General features: G+C 36.8%; 1 protein-coding gene across 1 annotated transcript in view; it reads left to right on the top strand.

Annotated features, from left to right (window-relative positions):
- LAMA2 (laminin subunit alpha 2) overlaps positions 1-21701 on the top strand; it is a 350257-nt gene that overhangs the window by 188315 nt on the left and 140241 nt on the right. Inside the window, exons 24-30 of the mRNA XM_070931786.1 lie at positions 1153-1389; positions 2337-2480; positions 11688-11867; positions 13917-14105; positions 14191-14324; positions 19235-19349; positions 19909-20043. Of these exons, the coding sequence (XP_070787887.1) occupies positions 1153-1389; positions 2337-2480; positions 11688-11867; positions 13917-14105; positions 14191-14324; positions 19235-19349; positions 19909-20043 (1134 nt within the window). The remainder of the gene's footprint in view (positions 1-1152; positions 1390-2336; positions 2481-11687; positions 11868-13916; positions 14106-14190; positions 14325-19234; positions 19350-19908; positions 20044-21701) is intronic.

Below are 21701 nucleotides of genomic sequence, written 5' to 3'. Positions count from 1 at the left end.
AACTACACAGGCTGCACTTCTTCAGTTTCAGTGAGGTTCCCATGCTTGTTCTTCATCTTAGCTTTGCCTAAAAAATTTCCTGCAAGCTGAATGCTCTGACTTAATATTCTGTGCTCACGCTGCAATATAGGACTATGTTATGTATACATAACATTAAGGCAATGTAGGACTTTGAATTTGATCTTTGCAGCTGCTAGAAAATCCCAAGAATGATATGGTTGTTTTAATGAGTTGCAAACTCATTAAAACAATTCATGTTCCCATGCATTTCAAAGCACCTCTTGACGACTGAAGTCAAAGCACACCACACACTTATACAATATAGCTATAGAAACATTAATGGACATATTATCTTCTTCATGGGTATCTGTTAGTCTGGATATCATTTTATTAATTTTTGGATATTTTTTATCATTTATACATATAATTGTAATTTATAAATCTATCTTCAAGTACAATTGAATAATTTGCCTGTTTAAAATTCAAATTAATCCATGGAAAGATTTTAAGTTAATTTGATACTTGCTCTATAGTCTTGCAGACATACCTCAGTTCTACTCATTTGTGTTCACCACCCATGTGAGAGAAGAATCTTTACTATAGATTGAAAATGATGTTTAGTACACAAACATTGAGGCTTTCTAGAAAATACCTTACAGTATTAGTTTCTTTTCTAATTAAAAAAAAAGGATTCCTGGTTAAAAGAAAGTCTTTTGGATTTGCATATTCATTATTTTTCTGATATGATGAATAAGATGGCTGAGGAATTCTGGAAGGTAAAGTCCACTCATCTTAAAGTTGTTAAGGTTGTGAAACACTGGGCTAATATTTTATACATTCTGCTGATAGATGGTCCCAATTGTATACAACTCACAGATTTTTTTTCACTTTGGGACTCAGAGGCAGAGTATCACATTCAATCCCCCCAGTATTCATCTGCTTTATTTAAAGGAAACACAATTCAAGAAATAACATTTATGAAAAATGAAATTGGTGCCTACAAATGCTAACATGAATATGTTGATTCTGACATGAATATATTGATAACTAATAGTGATTGTTGCAGTCATTTTTGAGTATACTGTGATTAAAACTGAAATCCTTCAAATGTTTCCTTCTCTAAAACAATCTAATTTTTTTTTTTTGCTCTAGGCCTGTGATTGCAGTGTAGCTGGATCCCTCAGCTTCCAGTGCAACCCTGATACTGGCTGCTGTTTCTGTCGTCCAGAATTCTCTGGCGATAAATGTACTGAATGCAGGCTTGGCTATCGGAATTACCCACAATGCATTGCCTGTGACTGCCTGGTAGCGGGGACCGGGCCCAAAACTTGTGATTCAGAAATGGAAAAGTGTTCTTGTGCTGATCATACAGGACAGTGCACCTGTAAAGTAAGAAGATGGGGCTTTCACTCGCTTATATGTATTTCTGTTTTTAATCTGTCCGATGTAGTGCCTTCTCTTTAGATCAAGCAGCAGCTTAAACTAAGTGAAAGAAATGTGTTTCTGTTAGCCAGACATTCGAAATATAGGATGTAAGTGTCATTTATTTCAATAATTCTTAAATCCAAGGAAGTGGCAGCACTTAGCCAATCCTTGCTGAACTTGGGGGTGGGGGGAAGCAGAGGAGAGCTGGATCTAGTTAATATTTGGAAGGGAGACCATTGGAAATTCCCAAGGGTTTAGACTAGACTGAGAAACCAGTCAACAGAAAACCATTTAACTATCACTGCCAAAGGAAACCATGTGGAAAGCTCTGTGGAGTTACCAGATAATCAAGGTTGGCTCATAGAGGATTTTATCATAACATTATAGTTCAGCCTTCTCCTGTGTGGTGCTGTCCACACTTTCATTCAGGAGCAAAACAGCTGTCATTTTTCACTGTTGGCTGTGCACTGTTGGCTATGCTGTCTTTTGGAAACGATGCAAAGCAACCTTTCAGCAACTTTCAAAAAATATTCTTCCCGTGCACCAAAAAGCATTCTCCTTCTATGTAGCCTGGTGCTGATGGTTATAATAAGGTACTCTGGAATTTAGCCATTGTAAACTCCGTTTCACATTAAGGCTTAGTCAGAACCCAGGTCTCCTGCTTCTCAGTTTCCCCAGATCAGTTTAAGAAAAAAACAGGAGTCAGGTAAAGAATATTTTTAAAATGATATGATCCTGAATGTGGTAGCCACTGAGCTTTATTCTGCAAAAAGACATCTGATTACCATGTATCATCGTCCTAATAGTTGCATAATTTAAGACTCTTATTTGATAAGCTAGGCTGCAAATTAGAATGTAAAAGAGAATGATGATCGTTTCTAAAGCTTTCTCTTCTTCTTTTTTGTTAACAGATGAATGTGGAAGGCATCAACTGTGACAGGTGCAAACCTGGCCGATTTGGACTCTCTGCCAGAAACCCACTTGGCTGCAACAGCTGCTACTGCTTTGGCCTGACATCAGAATGCAGTGAGGCAAAGGGACTGGTCCGTGTGTGGGTGAGTACAAGACTGCTGAGCCATGTAATGCGATCATGTTGTTTCCTGCTGATATCTTTTAGTCAGACACAGAGGTGAAGATAGGAAATATAGAAAAGCATTTAAGCAATTTCTCCCCTGTGTATTTTGAGAACTGGATAGAAAGCCATGTTCCATTGAGCAATCGGGGTCAAAATGTTGCAAAGAAACCTCAGATTGAATAATAAATGCCGAGCCCTTGAGTAAAGCTATTCAAATCCAGAAAAGGAAGATATAATGAAAGGGATAGCAAATTGTCCCATGCGAAGTTTAACAATCTTGGCTGCTTAAATGCAAAAATCAGAATTTTTCAGTTTTATCTAGAGGGCTAGACTAGTTTGCAATCCTATTAAGAGGACCTGTGTGATTTAATGCTTGCAATTTTCTTTTAATTTTAAAAACAAATTAACCATTGAAAAGTATTGCTTTAATATTTTTATTGTCTCTAGAAAACACATGTTTTCCACCAGTTTCTAGCAGGGTGGTTACAGATTAGTCATTCTACATGGAGTCTTGTGAATCAGGCAGCATACAAATCTTTGCAATAAAAAGAAATGTAATAAAAATACTGATTACTAGGACTGTGCAAAGCTGTTGCATATTAGCTCAAAGAAAGCTAATATTTATTTGAATGCAGCTGCTCCTAAGTATCTCTGCATTTATGCTGCAGCTATTAAAGCAGCTGTCAAGCCCAAAAACACTGAAAATAAGACCCTGTCTTATATTATTTTTTGCTACTAAAAAAGGCACCAGGTCTTATTTTGGAGGGGGAACGTTGTCCACTGACTCACTCGCTTGCATCGCTCCCAGCTTCCTTTTCACTGTCAGAGGCATTCATGAATTTCGTCGGGCTGGCAAGGCCAGCAAGGCTTTCCTGAAGGCCTCTGAAGCCGATAACAGAGCTCCAGATTAATCCAACTATCCAAAGATAAGTAGTAGGGCAGCTCCACCATCCCCATCCTCACCCTAACTTAATTTTTACCCATGCACCCTGGAGTGGGCGGGGTCTTAATTCAGGCTTATTTTGGGGGTAGGACTTATATTGGGTGCATGTGTAAAAATCAAGCTAGGACTTACTTTCTGAGTAGGTCATATTTTCGGGGAAACACGGTATGTGGTGATTACTCTAAACTAAGTTTTTTATTGTTTTCACACCTATAGAAAGACTCTTGCCAAACTGAAGTTCTCTACTATCTGCATTTACCATATACTCTGAGAAATATTAGAAAAGGTCTGTCTTCACCCTCTTTCTCTCACACAAAATATCTGGACTGAGTTGTCTCTTATTCCTCCAGAATGTACCACTGTCTCCCAGAAATCCTTACAACTATATTCCATCAGATTATCTCACCAAAACCACAGTTGCTTTAATGATTACTACAAAACTGATGACAAATGAATTAGATATAAAGAGACTAAAGATAAGAGTATCAAAATTAGTCAGATGAAAAAGCTTCCAGCAATAACATCAATTTTAATCTTGAAAAATTATACTAGGAGAGAAATTATAATAAGTTATTGACTGATTATGTGCCATCAAACTGTTTTTGACTTCAAGCAACCATATAGATAGATTTTTCCATCCATGATTATCTCCCTGACCTGATACTTCATGTCTTCAAATAGTTCATTCATTGTCACTGTAATTGAGTCTCTCCATCTTGCAATTGGTCATTCTCTTATTCTTTTTCCTTTCTAAAGACTTCCTTTCCTAAAGACTTATTCAGAAAGCTAGGTTTCCACATCATGTCTGAAATAGGATAATGTGAGCCTGGTCTTTTGTGCCCTGATTCTGAGTTGATTTGTTCAATGATTCATTGTCTTACTGGTGTCCATAGTATTCTTAAGAATGTATAGTATAGAGTATAGTCTCCTACTGCGATTCTTCAAAGTCCAACTTTCATTCCCATAGAATGTCATAGGGAATACCATGGTCTATGACATCCTACTCCAAACAGCATGAGGAGTTAGACTCCAAATCCAGAATTTAAAGTTTGCTCTTTTTCTTGGAATTAGCCCTTAGAACTTAATGGGATTTTTAGATAGTCTTAATAAGTCCAGGGAAGACAGATAAGGTCAACATTGAAGTTCCTAAATGAGCTACTCAAGATTTGGAGAAATTTCACATACAGCTGTCAAAAACTATAGCCTAAGTGATGATTTATATATGAGCAAGCTATTACAGATGAAACATCCATAGACATTTCATGTGTCATTCTATTTTATTAAATGGAGATTTTAGTTTGGAGTGGGGCATGACTGAGAGGTTGATTTCCAGGGGATATGAAACATGAGACAGCCAGAGTTTACATGAATTTTTAAGTCTTAACTTTTTATTATATTAACTCTCTTTTGGAGCATAATCTCTAAAGCAAATTATTTTGAAACTATCTTGGGTTGCTTGAAAGGATGACAGTAAATGAGTAAAAGAAATAGAAATCTTATAAATTATTTGAAATAAGCCTAGCTACAATATTGTGTTGGAGTACTAAAGGTTATACAAAAATATGTGGTCTTTAACATTTAGAAGCTTACAACTGAACATAAAGTAACTGGAAATTTGCTCTCTAAATTAGACAGTGTTTCAGGAATATTATAAAAAGGGGAATTTGCAATTTCAGACTATGCTTTTAAAGTAATAGTCTCCTTTTTGTAGAGCTTCTGCAGGCACTTACTGAAAGGTGTTTGGAAACTGAACTGATAAAGGAAAGGCTCAGATATTAAAACAATGGTTCAGCCTAGGGATGGTTACAAACAAAAAGGGGTCATGTCCAGTAACTGAAGACGTTGATTCATACATTAAATCTTAAAAACAGTCAAGAATTGCTGGGGTTTTTTTTCTAGGGATAGAACCCAGGGGTGAAATTCAGCAGGTTCTGACAGGTTCTGGAGAACCGGTAGTGGAAATTTTGAGTAGTTCGGAGAACCGGCAAATACCACCTCTGGCTGGCCCCAGAGTGGAATGGTAATGGAGATTTTGCAATATCCTTCCCCCGGAAGGGGGTAGGAATGGAGATTTTGCAGTATCCTTCCCCTACCTCACCCACCAAGCCACACTACACCTACCAAGCCACGCCCACAGAACCGGTAGTACAAAAATTTGAATTCCACCACTGATAGAACCCCAATAAACTCTGGTAACCAAAGAAGTGACATGAATCAAAAGGAAAAGGGAAAAAAACACACTGTGTGAATAGAATTTTAGCTCTTATCACTCTTGGACAGATATTACCATAGATAAGAGAACCTCCAATATTCCAAATGTTGCTGAGGAGAAAGCTATAGGGGAGAAACACTAAATGCCAATCCCTTCCTGTCACATAGCTTCGGGATCCTTGTTAGCAAATGAGGCAAATTTCAGGGGTTCATATGACTCCTTCTTTACAAAAGAATATAGAAGCCTTGAAGAACCACATATGGTTTTTAATTTTTCCATCAAGTGGTCATCCAATTTATTACTACTGAAAGAATTTCTATCTATTTCGAATGATCTACTGACAATCCTTATCAAATGGGTCAAGATTGGACCACAGTAAAACATAGTATAGTATTTGATAATATTTTAGAAGTGTACAACCTATCCCAAATCTAATTTATATAGCCACCCATCTCACCCTTTCATGACACTCTCACTGTGAAAGTGAAAGTTTTCCAATTTATTTATTTAATTTATCTAGCCTCCCACCTCATAACAAGTGACCATACACAACATATCAAAAAACTAAAAATAAATACCTAAAATCATAACCATGAACAAATATTAAAAACATTTAAAAATACTATAAAACAGGTAAAAAACAAGGATGGACAAAAATATGTTGTTGATAATAATAGTAATAAAAGTAATATCACTAGTTCACATCCTCACCTCAGGGAGGGGGAGAAGATTCCACAGCATAGGAATTTAATTGATTGCTTGTGGCTGATAGGGTAATACTGTATAGCTTATTCAATAAAATTTAGATATATAAAAAAAGCAATCTTGTGTTCGTTTACATGGAAGCAGGGTGAAATCCAACAGGTTCTGACAGGTTCTGGAGAACCGGTACCGGAAATTTTGAGTAGTTTGGAGAACTGGCAAATACCACCTCTGGCTGGTTCCAGAGTGGGGTGGAAATGAAGATTTTGCAATATCCTTCCCCCAGGAATGGGAGGGAATGGGGATTTTGCAGTATCCTTCCCCTGGAGTGGGGAGGGAATGGAGATTTTGCAATATCCTTCCCCTGCCATGCCCACCAAGCCATGCCTACCAAGCTACACCACGCTCACCAAGCCACGCCCACAGAACCGGTAGTAAAAAAAATTGAATTTCACCACTGCATGGAAGTAAGTCCACTGTATTGAATGGGACTAACTCCCTAAAGTTAAAGAGCATAATCAAAGCTTCACCTCTCCTATATCTTTGGAAAGTAGAAATGTGCATGATTTAAAATGTCAATTTAAAATTTCCCTAATGATCAATTATCCCTCTTTTCAGTTCTCATATTTAAATGAGGCTTGCAGTTTCACTCGGCAGTGTCTCTGAGCACTTAGAACTTCTAAGTATTCGGATCTATTTTAGAACAGTGAAGTGCAACTGGCAAATTTTCTGATGTAGAGGTACCATGAATGGAGCCATATATTTCAAATAAACCAGTTTCTTGCTGATTAGCATGTTTAATGCATGGGATCCAGGAACACCTCCAGAGGCGAGGCAGGCACTTCGCTTCATTTTGGCATTAGCATTTCAAAGAAGCGTGTTACTGAATCTGCTGGAAATATTGCAGAGAAAGAATAATGTCAGTCCAGGAATTCTTCTCTTCTATGCTCAGCCCTTATTCTGTGAAGTTCCAAAAAGGAACAGATGCTTTCATGAATGGTTTTCTTTGCTTAATTTATTTGCTATGAATGACATACAGTAGATACTTGTAATTATTTATTTGTTCAATTTATAGAGCCACCCATCTCAAGTACATGACTCTGGTCGACTCACACTAAAAACAAATAAAATATAAACAAATATTAAAATTAAACAAGAAATAAAGCACATAACAGATAGAGAATCCATCTATCAAGTCTTCTAATCCAACCCCCTGCTTGAGCAGGAGACTCTATATCAGTGTTGGTGAACCTTTTTGGCACCGAGTGCCGAAACGGGTGCGCATGCCAGAAACCAGAAGACCAGGTGGCCCATGCGCATGCTGGGAAGATGATCTTCCGGTTTCCGGCATGCATATCTGCCGCATAGTCTTCTGGTTTCTGGCTCCCATGTGCGTGTAAAGACCAGCTGGCCGGTGCAAATGCACACGCCAAAAACCAGAAGATCATCTTCCCAGCACATGCATGCGCACTGGGCTGCTGCTCTTCCGGTTTCTGGTGTTCCCATGCACGTGAAAACCAGCTGGCTGGCATTCCGGAACCCAGAAGAGCAACAGGCAATGGCTCGCATGCCCGGAGAGATGGCTCTGTGTGCCACTTCCGGCACACATGCCATAGGCTCGTCATCACCTATACCATTCTAGATAAATGATTGTCCGGTGTCTTTTTGAAAGCCTCCAGCGATGGAAGACCCACAACGTCTGAAGGTAAATTGTTCCATTGGTTGATTGTTCTCACCATTAGTTCTAGGTTGCTTCTCTCCTTGGTTAGTTTCCATCCATTCTTTCTCATCTTGACTTTTGGTGGTTTGGAAAATAGTTTGGTCCCCTTGTCTTTGTAGGAGACCCTCAAATATTAGAATACTGCTGTCATGTCTCCTCTCGTCCTTCTTTTCATTAGACTAGACATACCCAATTCCTATAACCGTTCTTCATATGTTTTAGCATCCAGCCCCTAATTATTCTTGTTTTCTCTTCTTTGCACTCTTTCCAGAGTCTCAACATCTTTTTTTATATTGTGGTGACCAGAACTGGATCCAGTATTCCAAGTGTGGAATACTTGGAATACAAAATATTTATTTTGTATAGTGTAACAGAATACAACATTAATGTATAAAAATCACAAAAACAGATCCACTTTTTTCACGCACAAAAAAACCAAGCCATGTCTTCAAAGTCTTTAAAAAGGCTAACAAGGTGGGGCCAATCTAATGGGAGGGATGATATTTCAGGAGGTGGATATCATGGCACTCCACCAGCCAACTCTCCTTGGTTGATGGTACCTGTAATATGCCTGTCTTGATGGATCAGACAGGACACATAAAAACAACCAGAAAGAGACATTCCCATACGTAAACCATTATCATCCATTTAAAACTAACTATCAGCATCTTGAATTGCATCTGTAAACAAACTGGTATATTCTGTTTCTTACACAGACTCATGGTTCCTATATATAACTATTATCTGTTTATGTATTTTGGATGGGTGATAGGCCCGAATATTAATTACATTTAATATGCAGTTAAGTTATTTCTGATTTCTATGATTACTTTTGTAACTGTAAATCTTTAGTGATGTATGGAGTCACAGTGCCTATCAAACAGATGCAATCTGGCATCCTCTAAACTAGGGGTGGGTTCTACTTACCTTTACTACCGGTTCGTAACGGGGCTGCGTGCAGAAGCTTCCTGATGATGTCAGGGTCGATGGGCGGAGCCTCCCGCCGGTTTTACTACTGGTTCTTGCGAACTGGTCCGAACCAGGGGCAACCCACCACTGCTCTGAGCTCACAACTCTTGCTCAAGGAGCCAGTGGCAGTGATAGCTAGGAGGGCCTTTTCTAAGGTGACCAGATTTTAACATTGGTAAAGAGGGACATTGTGGGCGTGGCTTATTTTGTGGGCGTGGCTAGCTGGTCATGTGACTGGGTGGGCGTGGCTAGCTGGTCATGTGACCGGGTGGCCATGGCTATGTCTATAGGGTAAGGTGAACAGATTTTAACATTGGTAAGAAGGACACCATTGTGGGCGTGGCTTATTGTGTGGGCGTGGCTTGGAGGCCATGTGACTGGGTGGGCGTGGCTACCTGGTCATGTGACCGGGTGGCCATGGCTATGTGTATAGGGACTACTCAGAGGGCTGAAAAGTCATTTCTGACAGGTCCTCACACTTTTGACTGGTCCTCACACTTATGACCATCCTCACATTTATGCCCGTGCAGCATTCTTAACAACCATGTCACTCATTTCACAACTGCTTCTCTTCAACAAGGTGACAAGATAGGGCAAAAATGTAAAATGTGAGGACAGTCGTAAGTTCGAGGACTGGTCAAAAGTGTGAGGACCGGTCAAAAATAACTTTTTCAGCCCTCTGAGTAGTCCATATGCACAAAAGGACTAACCAGAGAGCTGAAAAAAGTCATTTCTGACAGGTCCTCGCACTTTTGACTGGTCCTCACACTTATGACCATCCTCACATTTATGCCCATGCAGCATTCTTAACAACCATGTCACTCATTTCACAACTGCTTCTCTTCACCATGATGACAAGATAGGGCAAAAATGTAAAATGTGAGGACAGTCATAAGTTCGAGGACTGGTCAAAAGTGTGAGGACCAGTCAAAAATAACTTTTTCAGCCCTCTGAGTAGTCCATATGCATTAAAGGATTACAGCAATAGAGAGGGATGAAGGAATGGAAATTAGAGTAGGAGTGAGGGTAAGAGAGGGAGGAAGAGAGGAGGAGAAGGAGAAAGAAAGAGGAAGTAGGGAGGAGAAAAAGAGGGTGGGGGGAAGAGAAAGTAAGAAGGAAAGAAAAGAGAGAGGTGGTAGGTTTGAGGAGAAAGATTGCTGTACAATAAAAAAGATGAAAGGGAAGAAAGCCAACCCCAAGCAAATATAAAGATATTAAGATAAAGAATGAATTGTTAAACTTTAAAGAATAAAAGAGAACAAATATGAATAAATAGCAATAATTAGAAACACACATACAAACATACAATGTATTTTCTTTGAACAGAATATTTGGCTGGTTCACAAATTTAAACAGCGTTTAGTCATTTCAATTAAATTTACAATTTCTATATTTCCTTTTTGCCATATTTATTCCTCATCTATTTTTTAAAAAAACCAATATTACCCTTCATCCTCATCTCTAATCTTAATCAAATTCAATTTTTCCCTTCTATTCTATATTATACCCCTTCCCATTGTCATCTATTTTTATATCCATCCTCACATTGTTTAATTATGTAATTATGTAATACAGTTGTTTAATAGAAATTCAACATTTTAATATAAATCAATTAGTTATAAAACTATCTTTTTTGTATATTAATCAATATGAACATGAATATTCCAATTATTTCCATGCAATCCAATTTCTTACAAATCAATTAATTATATTTACCAATAATAATAAACCAAATAATTTCTCCCATATATTCCTCCGAACCACAACTTAACCATTTCTGCTTTCAACACAATATACAATTAATAGTATCTCAATTATTACAATTCCCTAGTTAAATACAGCTTTTTTTCCTTTGTGTTTTAAAATCTTGAACTCTCCTCCTAAATTTCCCATTGTTTGCAGTTTTTCACCTACCTTTTTTGGGGAGGAAAAATAAAAATAAAAATAAATCTCTCTCTGCCTCATTTTGTCACGCTGCACCAAAGACCCTGGTTTCGGTTTCGTTTCTGAAGCTTAGCTAGGGGAAAAAAAAACTGCTTTACACTGATTGCCTGTAGGGCGGCCCTTTGAAGCCCCGGGCAAGAGTTTAAACAGTTTTTTTTTCTTCTAGCCATCAGCTGGGGCTCAAGAAAAATCGGGACTTTTTTGAAACGCCGCGGGACGCGTGACAAATTGCTCAAAAGCGGGACTGTCCCGCCAAAAGCGGGACGTCTGGTCACCTTAGCCTTTTCATAACTTTGTGCTGTGTGCCAGTTACACTCATTCCTGAAACCTGGAGGCTCTGTTCCATGCCCTCCATATTGAACTTTACATAGGGCTGCCCTTGAAGAGTGTTCAGAAGCTTCAGCTAATGCAGAATGCCATGGGGTAGGTTGTGTGAGTGCTCTTAGGCCAGCATATATTAAACTTCTGCTCTGTGAGCTGCTTTGGCTGCCAGTTTGTTTCTGAGTCTAATTCAAGGTGCTGGTTTTAACCTTTAATCTTTCATGTTTTTTTTTATTGTATCCCATTATATATTAGTCATTATAGTATGTATTTTATGTAGATGTCATTGTTTGATAAATATTTTAATAATAATTTTCCTACAGAACAGAGTTTAAGACAGAAATAGATTTTGATCCAACACTTTATTCTCATTTAGTTGACTCTGAAGCCAGATCAGGTTGTCCTTCCTTTAGTTGATGAAAATGTCCAGCACCAAACTACCAAAGGGATTATATACCAATATCCAGAGACAATTGCAAATATTGACTTGGTAATGCAAGATCTACATTCAGAACCATTTTATTGGAGACTTCCAGAACAATTTGAAGGAAAGAAGGTAAAGAATGGGAATTCTAATTACAGTTTATATTTTGTCATTTCTTTTCTTTTCTCCCCAACAAAGATTAGAAAGAACTTGAAAGTACTAATGAAAAGTTACCATTTTATTGTCACAATCATAACTATTAATTCTCTCTTATTATTTTCCATTAAAAGAGAAACTAGATAATGAAATATTATTCATTTTATTATTATCAAGCTAATTAACAGAATTAAAAGAATTAAAAATATAGTGTAATCTCATAATTAATAATCATGGTAATAAGGAAAAAGAGAAAAAAGGAAATGAAAAGGAGTTTTGGAGTGTCATGTTAAAAATAGATTATCCCACCCCCCAACCCCCCCCAAATAATCCTATTGCTTAAAAAGCTTTTCCTTGCCTTTTTTTCAGGAAGAAACTCCTGCTAAAACTTAATTCAAATATTGACATGTCTACAATCCATTGCTTAAAGCCATGTATCACTTTGTTTTTCTAATTTTTTATATTAATTCTTCAGGCAGTCTCCTTACTTGAAAACAAAACCAAATAATGAATTCTGTTAGAGACCTTTATTGTAAAGTATGACTTTTAGGCAGGTCCAAATTTTTTAGCCCATGACTCAGGGGTGAAATGCTCCCGGTTCGGACTGGATCACCCAATCCGGTAGCGATGGCAGCGGGTGGTTCGGAAAACCAGTAGCAAAAATCCCTGCGCCCCCCATGCCCAGCTGAACCGCGCAATCATCAGAGGCTTTTTTTTTTTTTTTTACTTTTAAAAGCATTTTTTCTACAACCTCTTCGGCTGAAAAAATGCTTTTAAAAGTAAAAAAAAAAGCCTCTGATGATCGCGCGGCTCATCTGGGATTGTCAGAGGCTTTTAAAAGGCCGAAGAGGTTGTAGAAAAAAATGCTTTTAAAAGTCTCTGACGATCCCAACTGAGTTGCCTGATCGTCAGAGGCTTTTAAAAGCATTTTTTTCTGCAACCTCTTAAGGTTGTAGAAAAAATGCTTTTAAAAGTTTTTTTTTTAAAAAGTTGGCCACGCCCACCCAGTCACATTACCCCCCACCAAGCCACGCCCACAGAAGGTAGTAACAAATTTTACATTTCACCACTGCCATGACTCTATAATATTATTCTGCTAAGAACAATTCCCTTTAATTATCATCATGAATAGAATCCCCCTGAAACTGAGGAAGTAGTATTTTGATAGAGGGATAAGAGGTACAATAGTATGATAATCCAAGTGCTTATGTCCCTTGACCTTATTTGTGTTGTGATTATCCAGTTCCAAATTCAATTACCTTTTAGTTGATCTAGCCTTATCAGCTATATAGAGATACGAAATAATATCCTTAGGAAGCATAAAAGTTCCAGCAAGATAGGAACATTGATGGAAGAGTACTGAGATTTCCATAATGGATGACTAGATTGTAAAAATGTAGGTATTGGTAGAAACAGTAAAACTGACCTATTTGGTCAAAGGGAAAACAAACACTTAAAAAAAATAGAAAACTTTTGTGGATTTTTTGCTAAAAGAAGAACAAAGTGAAAATATGTTTAATGAATTTAATGATTGAAAATATGAAAATTGGAAAGTTGGAAGTCAATATTTCTTCATAACCTTGGTTTTTATTTTGCTTTTTTCCCCACATTCTTTCTTTTCCTTTAAATTTGACTTTTATTGTACATAAAATTCATAATAAGCATACATTTAAAACATATAGGATAAAAGTTCCCATATTATCCGTTCTCTACTCTAATTTATCCTAGTTGCAGGAAATATTTCAAATTGAAAAAAATATTTTAGGTACGCAAAAAAACAAAGCATGATGGCTTGTTTTGGCTTGGGAAATAAATTCCACAGTCTCATTTTATTTCATTATATAGTTCTTGTAATTTGTGTCTGATACAATGAAAACCACAACTTTAATCATTCATTTCATGCTAACTGGAATTCTTCAGAGTATTTTCAGATACTAACCATAGTATTATTTTTCTTATTTCTTTGTATTTCTTTTTGACAGCTTGTCTTTATTATTATTTATATGGTTTCTTCTTCTTTGTTAGCTGATGGCTTACGGAGGAAAGCTGAAATATGCTATCTTTTTTGAAGCAAGGGAAGACACAGGTTTTGCAACTTACAACCCCCAGGTCATAATCAGAGGTGGTCTTCCCACACATACACGAATTATTGTCAGGCATGTGGTCGCTCCTCTGAATGGCCAGTTGACAAGGCATGAGATAGAAATGACAGAGGTAATTTTTCATTCCAATCTGTTTTGTCATTGGCACTTTGGAAACAGTTAAATCATTAGCATTCCTGTCATGACTTCCTTTTCAGCATGAGTGGAAATACTATGGTGATGATCCAAGGATCACTCAGACTGTGACCCGTGAGGATTTCATGGATGTCCTGTACAACATTCATTACATACTTATCAAAGCAACTCATGGCAGATTCATGAGACAAAGCAGGTAAGCCTTTTAGATGATGTAATCAGTAATACTAAACACTAGTATCAATCATCAGAGATTGATTCATTTTCACGGGAAAGTCATAAGGTACTTTTCCACACCGTGTTATTTACATGGAGATCCATGGGCTTAAACTTGCCAGTCTATGTAAGATTCCAGCTTTCTTTAGCCATAGTAAAATGAAAATAATAATCTTGTCAGAAGATGAAAATTCCCATAGGGCTCAAAACCTAGAAATTATTCTAAAAATTGAGCTTTGATTAATGATGATCAAATCACACCAGCGAAGTCAAAGCAGCCAAACCAGTTTATCACGTCAGAGCACCTTGTCCTAACTTTGAAGATTCTGTCTTCTACTGTCTTAAATTGTGGCTCATATAATTTGCCATGGATTTTGCATCTCCTTCTTGCTTTTTTTGCCTCGGAAGTTAGCCTGCACTTGCTTCTATTACCTTTAACCTGTTCTGGTAGTGTTCCAACTGTCCAAGAACTAATTGGTTTGATTCAGTACTCACCTCTCTCATATTATTGCCTGCCCAAAGTCTGATGTATACTTTTTAGTAAAATCTCTGAATAGCAACATATTTATTTCTAAATGAAGATACCTAAGTTTATTTACATGTTCTAGAATGAAAAAAGACCCAAGCACCTCTCCACCAGCAATCAGCACCCTGATCAGCACAGATTAGCTCCAGGATTAACATCAGGCCAACAATCAAGTAAATAATACCCCAATCAAGAAACTGTCAAAGAAGCCAACAGCAAACAGCCCAACCAAAGAATCTCTCTAAGACCATCCCCACCAACATTGACAGGGCAAGCCACTAGAATATAAACCGCAAACCACACTCCTTACTAGCATTAATTACGTTTCCTAGTTTGAGGAATGAAATATCTGCAAGAAAACAAGCAAGCTCAGAGAGCACCAAGGGCCATTCACTCAATCCTGAACTACAAATATTATCCTTTATTGAAAAAAGTTTTTCTTCTTGATAATTCCATTGTTAGTAATGGCCGAGTTCTTTCAATCAGTCACTGATTCTCTCATTCATTTTTATAGATGACCACTCACACAATTTTAACAGCGATGATGATCTATAATGTTACATGGCTCTATTGATAGATGGCTTGCTAGAATGAATAATAATTATTTTCCAGCTATTGATCATAGAACCCAAGTGCTATGAACAATAGCAGAGAAAACTTCTGTAGGATTATTTAAATTTCCTATTTTTATAGATGATTCATGCTCATGTGTACTTGTGAACTCATTTTCTATTTTTTAAAAATAAATCTTCTTTGGTCGTTCATATTTTCTGCTGGCAAAGTCTAGTATGGGTAGCCTGTGTACCATATTGGCATTATGTATATTTTCTTTCATTTATACTTTCTGGGCTGATTTAGGAAGAGCCATATTCAAGTATGATGGAAAACTCATCTAATCTAGCATTTTTATAGCATTTTTATAGGAACCAACTAAATGTCAGTGAGAAGCCAAATAGTATCTCATGAGTATAACAGCATTCTTCTGCTATTATCTCCCTGAAACTGGAATTTTCTATGACCCTGGGCCATTGTAACTCAGTAACATTATCTTCTACAAATTTGTCTAATTCTTATTAAAGTGTCCACGTCAATAGCCATCAGTGCATCTTAATAATAACATTTTGCATAGATCAATTATGTACTGTGAGAGTAAGTACTTCTTTTAATGACAATATAATTGAGTAGTTATTATTTAAAAAGTAAATAATAGACCACTGCAATTTATACAATCTGAGATATATTGATCATTTTTCTTCATGGATTTGTATTTATATTTTCTAAAGTGTGATATTTGTAACAGCTATCCAGAAGAATATGAGAAAAGACATACTGCTGTAAAATAAGAGGATTTGAAATCAGTAATTAGGGCACATTTATTCACACCTCTATGCTTTCTATTGCCCTTTCTCCTTGAGGTGATTTCTCCCAGATCTCCCCACATTCTAAAGTTTTATCCTTTGAATGTAATTCAATGGTTTAAACCTATGGTTCAGTGATACAACACCTTGTCTTTGTCTTGTCTTTGAAAGATGAAAATGCTTGGTGTTTAATATTTCCTGTTGACATGGATGGAAGACCACCATCCTGAGACCTAAAAAGCTTCTATTAATTATATAAAAAGCTTCTATTAAATATATACAGATATTATGGATCAAATATTTGACTTTTTCATCAGCATTATTGCCATTGATTCCTTACAGCATGATTTCCAATACATTGTAGAGACTGAATAGTTTAAAACTAAGCCCACAAATACTTAATATGTGTGTTTCTCTGTGGCTAAAAAGGCAGTCTGGTGAACCCAGATATTCTGATTTCAGTTTCATCAACTGAAGCTGCTATGACAGTAGCTAGGGTTTATGGGACCTAGAGACCAAAGCACCTAATGGTTTACAAAATAGCTTATCCCTGTCACAGAGCATTTTCAGCATACTGTGTGACATCCACACTGATGGTCAAGACCAGGGCTTGAAAGAAGAAAGAGTGCATGGGCTGATATAATAATTTTGATGAAACTGACTATTCACAAATTAATCCTAGGAGATATAAAAGTGGGATTTCTGAAATGTTTGTAAATGCAGCCTTGCAGATCATTGATATATTGCAGCAAAACATTATAAGAAAACATCATGCTGACAGTAGCTTCAAGTGTAAAAATAGCTTAATTCCAGCAGTGCACCATATTAGCTATGTAATTTAGCAGCAGCACTAATCATGTTTCTGCATGAAAGCAACAGTATTACAGTGAGTGATTCAGAAGCTGCCATTAAAAAGCCAAAGCCAAACATTTTTCTCCTGCTGTGTTAATTTTGTTGTTCCCCTTTTTACATTTTAGGATTGAACATTGAAACATTTCTTGCATTAAATGGATGGAGGGGGGTTTTTTTCCCCTTTTTCCAAGAGAGCAGACTAATACAATTAATCTAGCTGAACTGGAACTATGGGTTCTATTTTACTATTAATTTATTATAGATCCCTGATATTGATCGGGTCTCAGAGTTCAAACTAAAATCCACTAAAGATGTTCCAGACAGCAGCCCAAGTATTGCTGGCCTTGAGAACCACTTGCTTTACAAATAACTTTAAAAAAAAAAAAAAACAGCCTTTGTAGTGTAAGGTCCCAAAATACACTTGAGTCACCAGAATGCCAAAGAGAGAGACTCAAGACGAGGCTTGCAAAAAAACAGATTTTATTTATGGCCAAAAACAAAATACTGGGTGGAACTATATCCAGAACATACAGATACAATGCATGCGAGGAAAGGTATGGCGTCCTTTTATACCCTCAGAGACGTCAGTTTAGTACCCAATTCTGGTCTCCTAATTTAGGTTTGTGTATTCCTTGTTGCCCTGCAAGGGGGAATAGAAACTTCCCAATTAGCCATCTTGAGCATTTCTTTGTTTACTCAATTGGCCACTTTAGCCCCCTGGCCCTGGAAAGCAGGAGTTTATCCAGATCAAACATAAATTAGGACTGAGGTGTAAATTATCCCTTGGAGATACGTACCATGCTCTTAGATGGCACAAGAAAAAACAGGGAGAAGATTGATATGAGTTCAGGTCAAATGGCAGGGAGATATGTTTGACAAATACCAGATATATTATAGGAGATACAAATATAAAGGCATATATATATATTACAGGAACCTAATGGTTACAGAATCTAGTATACCAGTATATCATATTCTAGTATTATTTATTATATCCTTATTATTGTTTCCCTTCAGTAGAAACTACATCTGCCTTTTCTGCTTAGTTTGCTGCAAATGGACTGTTTCTTTTATTTCCTATTATTATTATTATTCCTTATTATTTCTTATTATTTTGTAACAGAACTACTAGAACATCTGGTAAAGATTAGTGGAGAGATATTGAGATATCTCTTTCCTCCATTTGTTTTAAATGTTTTTATTTGTTTGTGAATTGTTGCTGCCAAAGCTGCATTTTAGTATACACATCCATTTTGTCTCTTCTGCTCCAATGTTTACCTTTTTCTCCTCCTTTCAAAATTGGAAGAAGGGGTATCCTATCTCCACGTGACATTGCTTGAGTCTAACCAAGGATAATCAGCCTATAATGAGGACAAGCCAGAGGTGGGGTTCAGCAGGTTCTGACCAGTTCTGGACAACCAGTAGTCCCAGCTGATTGGGAGGAAATGGGGATTTTGCAGTAACCTTCCCCTGGATTGGGGAGGGAATGAAAATTTTACAGTATCCTTCCCCTGCCATGCCCACCAAGCCATGCCATGCCACGCCCACCAAGCCATGCCCACAGAACCGGTAGTAAAAAAATTTGAAACCCAGCACTGGGACAAGCCAATGACAGATTAGTGCAAACTTTAACAGATTTTTATCCAGGCAAAAATCACACATACTCTTCTTACAAAATAAAAGATAGATCATTGACAAACCTCCAATGAAATAGCCACCTAAGATAAAGAAGATTCCCTCTGCCTTCATCCCCCCACCTCTAATTTATATCTGGCATGATAACTTTATATCTACAGTTGTTTCAATATAGTCACAACGAACAGACAACATACAGGCTGACATCTTTTATAAGTCACACTGAAGTCTGTAGAACTTCTTGTTTCTTTTTTTCTGCCTTTAGAATGCTGGTATTTGGGTTCTAAATTAATTAGAAGTTAAACTGAGTAAGTATACTTTTACATTAACACCACTAGCACTGGCCAACAATGACAAAAATAATTTAAAAATAATTTAAAGAGGCAGACTAACATATTTTTTTTCTTTTCTAAATAATGCCCAAAAGTTCAGTGTAAGTGTTCTTGTCTATCAAATAAAGTAAAATTTAATCTGAGGAGTTTAATTTGTTTTTTTTCCCTTCTGTTTTTCTTCTGCCAGAATTTCCGAGATTAGCCTGGAAGTTGCAGACACAGGAAATGTATCAAGAACTCCAAGCGCCCAATTGATTGAGCAATGTAACTGTCCTGTGGGCCATTTTGGTTTGTCATGTGAGGTAATGTTTTTCTCAAAGTGCTTATGAATTATATTTGAATGGCTAGGATACAATCTACAATATAATGTTTGAATTCCATGCAGATATATTATTTACGCATACAATAGGTTATTATGTATTATTTATAGTTTGGGATATTGTAAATGATAGTATAATACTGTATACCGTAGGGATATGTATATAAAATTTATATCATCTTTAATATATAGTTATCCATCCTTCCATCTTTTTATTATTATTTCTGTTCTGAATTCTGATTTAGCTATCAGAATTCTGGTATCTTTGTCAGATTACTTTCTGTTTCATTGATAGGATGTCTGAGTGGCTTCCATTTTATTCCATATCAGTGAAGAATTGCAGTGAAAGGAAATCTTGAAAGGAAAAAATTGTTGAGAAGGATTGGAAAATTCTGAAAAATTATATAATCTGATAGACCTAAGGTGTCCTGTACTTTGTATAAATAAGAGATATTGGGTGGAAGGGAGGAAGAAGTTGTCTGACAAAAGGAATGGGGATGAAGCATATTAAGGACCGTGTTTGTTTTTCTTATTTCTTGCAGACCTGTTCCCCAGGTTTTTATAGACTTGCTTCTCCATATACTGGCAGAAGGCCAGGTCCTGCCCTAGGAGCCTGTGTCCCTTGTTCATGCCACAAGCATAGTGAAGTGTGTGACCCCGAAACCTCAATTTGTCAGGTATAAAATGTATGCCTTTTCTAGATGATTTACTCTATTCCTATTTTCCACATTCTGAAGACATCTTTGCAGCTGAAGTCAATAAGAATTATTGGACAATACAATTTTTAATGTCAGTTTTACTATTGATTTTATCATTTTAATTGTAAGATTTACTAAAATATTAACTACCGTATTTTTCGGAGTATAAGGCACACTTTTTTTCCTCCTAAAAGAGGCTGAAATTTTGGGTGCATCTTATACTCCGAATGTAGCTTTTTCAAAGCTTTTTTTCAGCCCTAATGAGGTGCTAGCGAATGAAGCTATCTACCTCCAACTCTCAGCTGTGCCCTAGAAGCTGTTTTTTTCAGTGAAGCAATCTTCCCCCGCTCCCTCCGACTTTCAGCTGTGAAGCTTTTTTTCAGCCTTAACGCGGCACTAGCGAGTGAAGCGATCTCCATGGTTTGCCTGCTTTTCTCATTGCTTCTCTCTCCAAAGATCAGTTGTGCTTTAGAAACTGTTTTTTATTCCCAAGCAGGGGATAAAAACCAGCAAACTAATGTGCTGAAGCTGACCAGACTAAGGATGCTAGCCAGATGAATACCTGGTAGGCAGATTATTTTTTTCTTATTTTCCTCCCCAAAAACTAAGCTGCATCTTATACTCCGGTACGTCTTATACTCCAAAAAATACAGTAGTTTCTTTGAAGTCATTCACATTATGCTCAGAAAATAAGTATCAACTTAACCATAGCATCAGCAATAGCATCTTTGTAGTGAAAAATAAAATTAAAATATGTATTTGCTCCCCAAACTTGATTGGCTGATGGCAGAGCTTAATGTCAAACATGGATCTCCACATGAGGTTACCATAAATCATAATTAGTGGTCCTGCTAGGTCTAAGGGGTTCCTCTGCCAAATGGTTTCAAAAGGTAATTTATTTTATTTTCTAATTTTATTTTATTATTGTATTATTTTGTGATTTTATTATATTTATTCCTCCTCCACTCCCACACTTGTCTTCTTTTACATCTTCCCATTCATCTTCCTGAGCAAGGCTCAAAAGACAGAGAACCAGCTAGCTGAGGCATAGAAAAAGGTCTTATTTGATTTTGTTTTTGTTTTATTTTTAATGGAAGAACATGGGACTCTTCCATCTGCATTTGGTGATCTAGTCTTAGTAATACCAATGACTCTGGATAATTTCTGAGGAGTGATTTATATTACTATTAGAGCTCTATTTCCGCACTACTTGCCCAAGCAAAAAGGTATGATGCAGAAGGCAAGAAGACAGATCACAAAATGGATAATTATGGGAAAATGGGAAAATAATAAGTGGGTGTGGAAGTTAAAATTATTTATCAAAATAGCCTAACTAATCTCTACAGCACTTTTCTAAATTTATAGTATTGTAATGAGAAATAAATAAGCTTTTCTTAAATAATGTGGATTTTCTGGAATATAAATCTTGGATTTTTTTTTTCTGAACTTAAAGCAGGTCCAGAAAATAATCAATCTTGGGCTTTCAGATTCTTAATATTATCTTAATTTAATACAACTGTGGAACTGGGCAAAAGCTAAGAAGAATGAAAAGATTATATGCCGCTGAAAAGAATGAGGGTCACTTATCCCCATTTTTTTCAATACTGCTAGTACTGAAGTTGTACTTCTACTTCATA

Source organism: Pituophis catenifer, unplaced genomic scaffold (assembly GCF_029215685.1).
Source record: "Pituophis catenifer annectens isolate HBS135680 unplaced genomic scaffold, rPitCat1.0.hap2 SCAF_1, whole genome shotgun sequence".
NCBI lineage: Eukaryota > Metazoa > Chordata > Lepidosauria > Squamata > Colubridae > Pituophis > Pituophis catenifer.
Note: the sequence above shows the minus strand (reverse complement) of the source record. Positions and strands in the feature narration are given on the sequence as shown.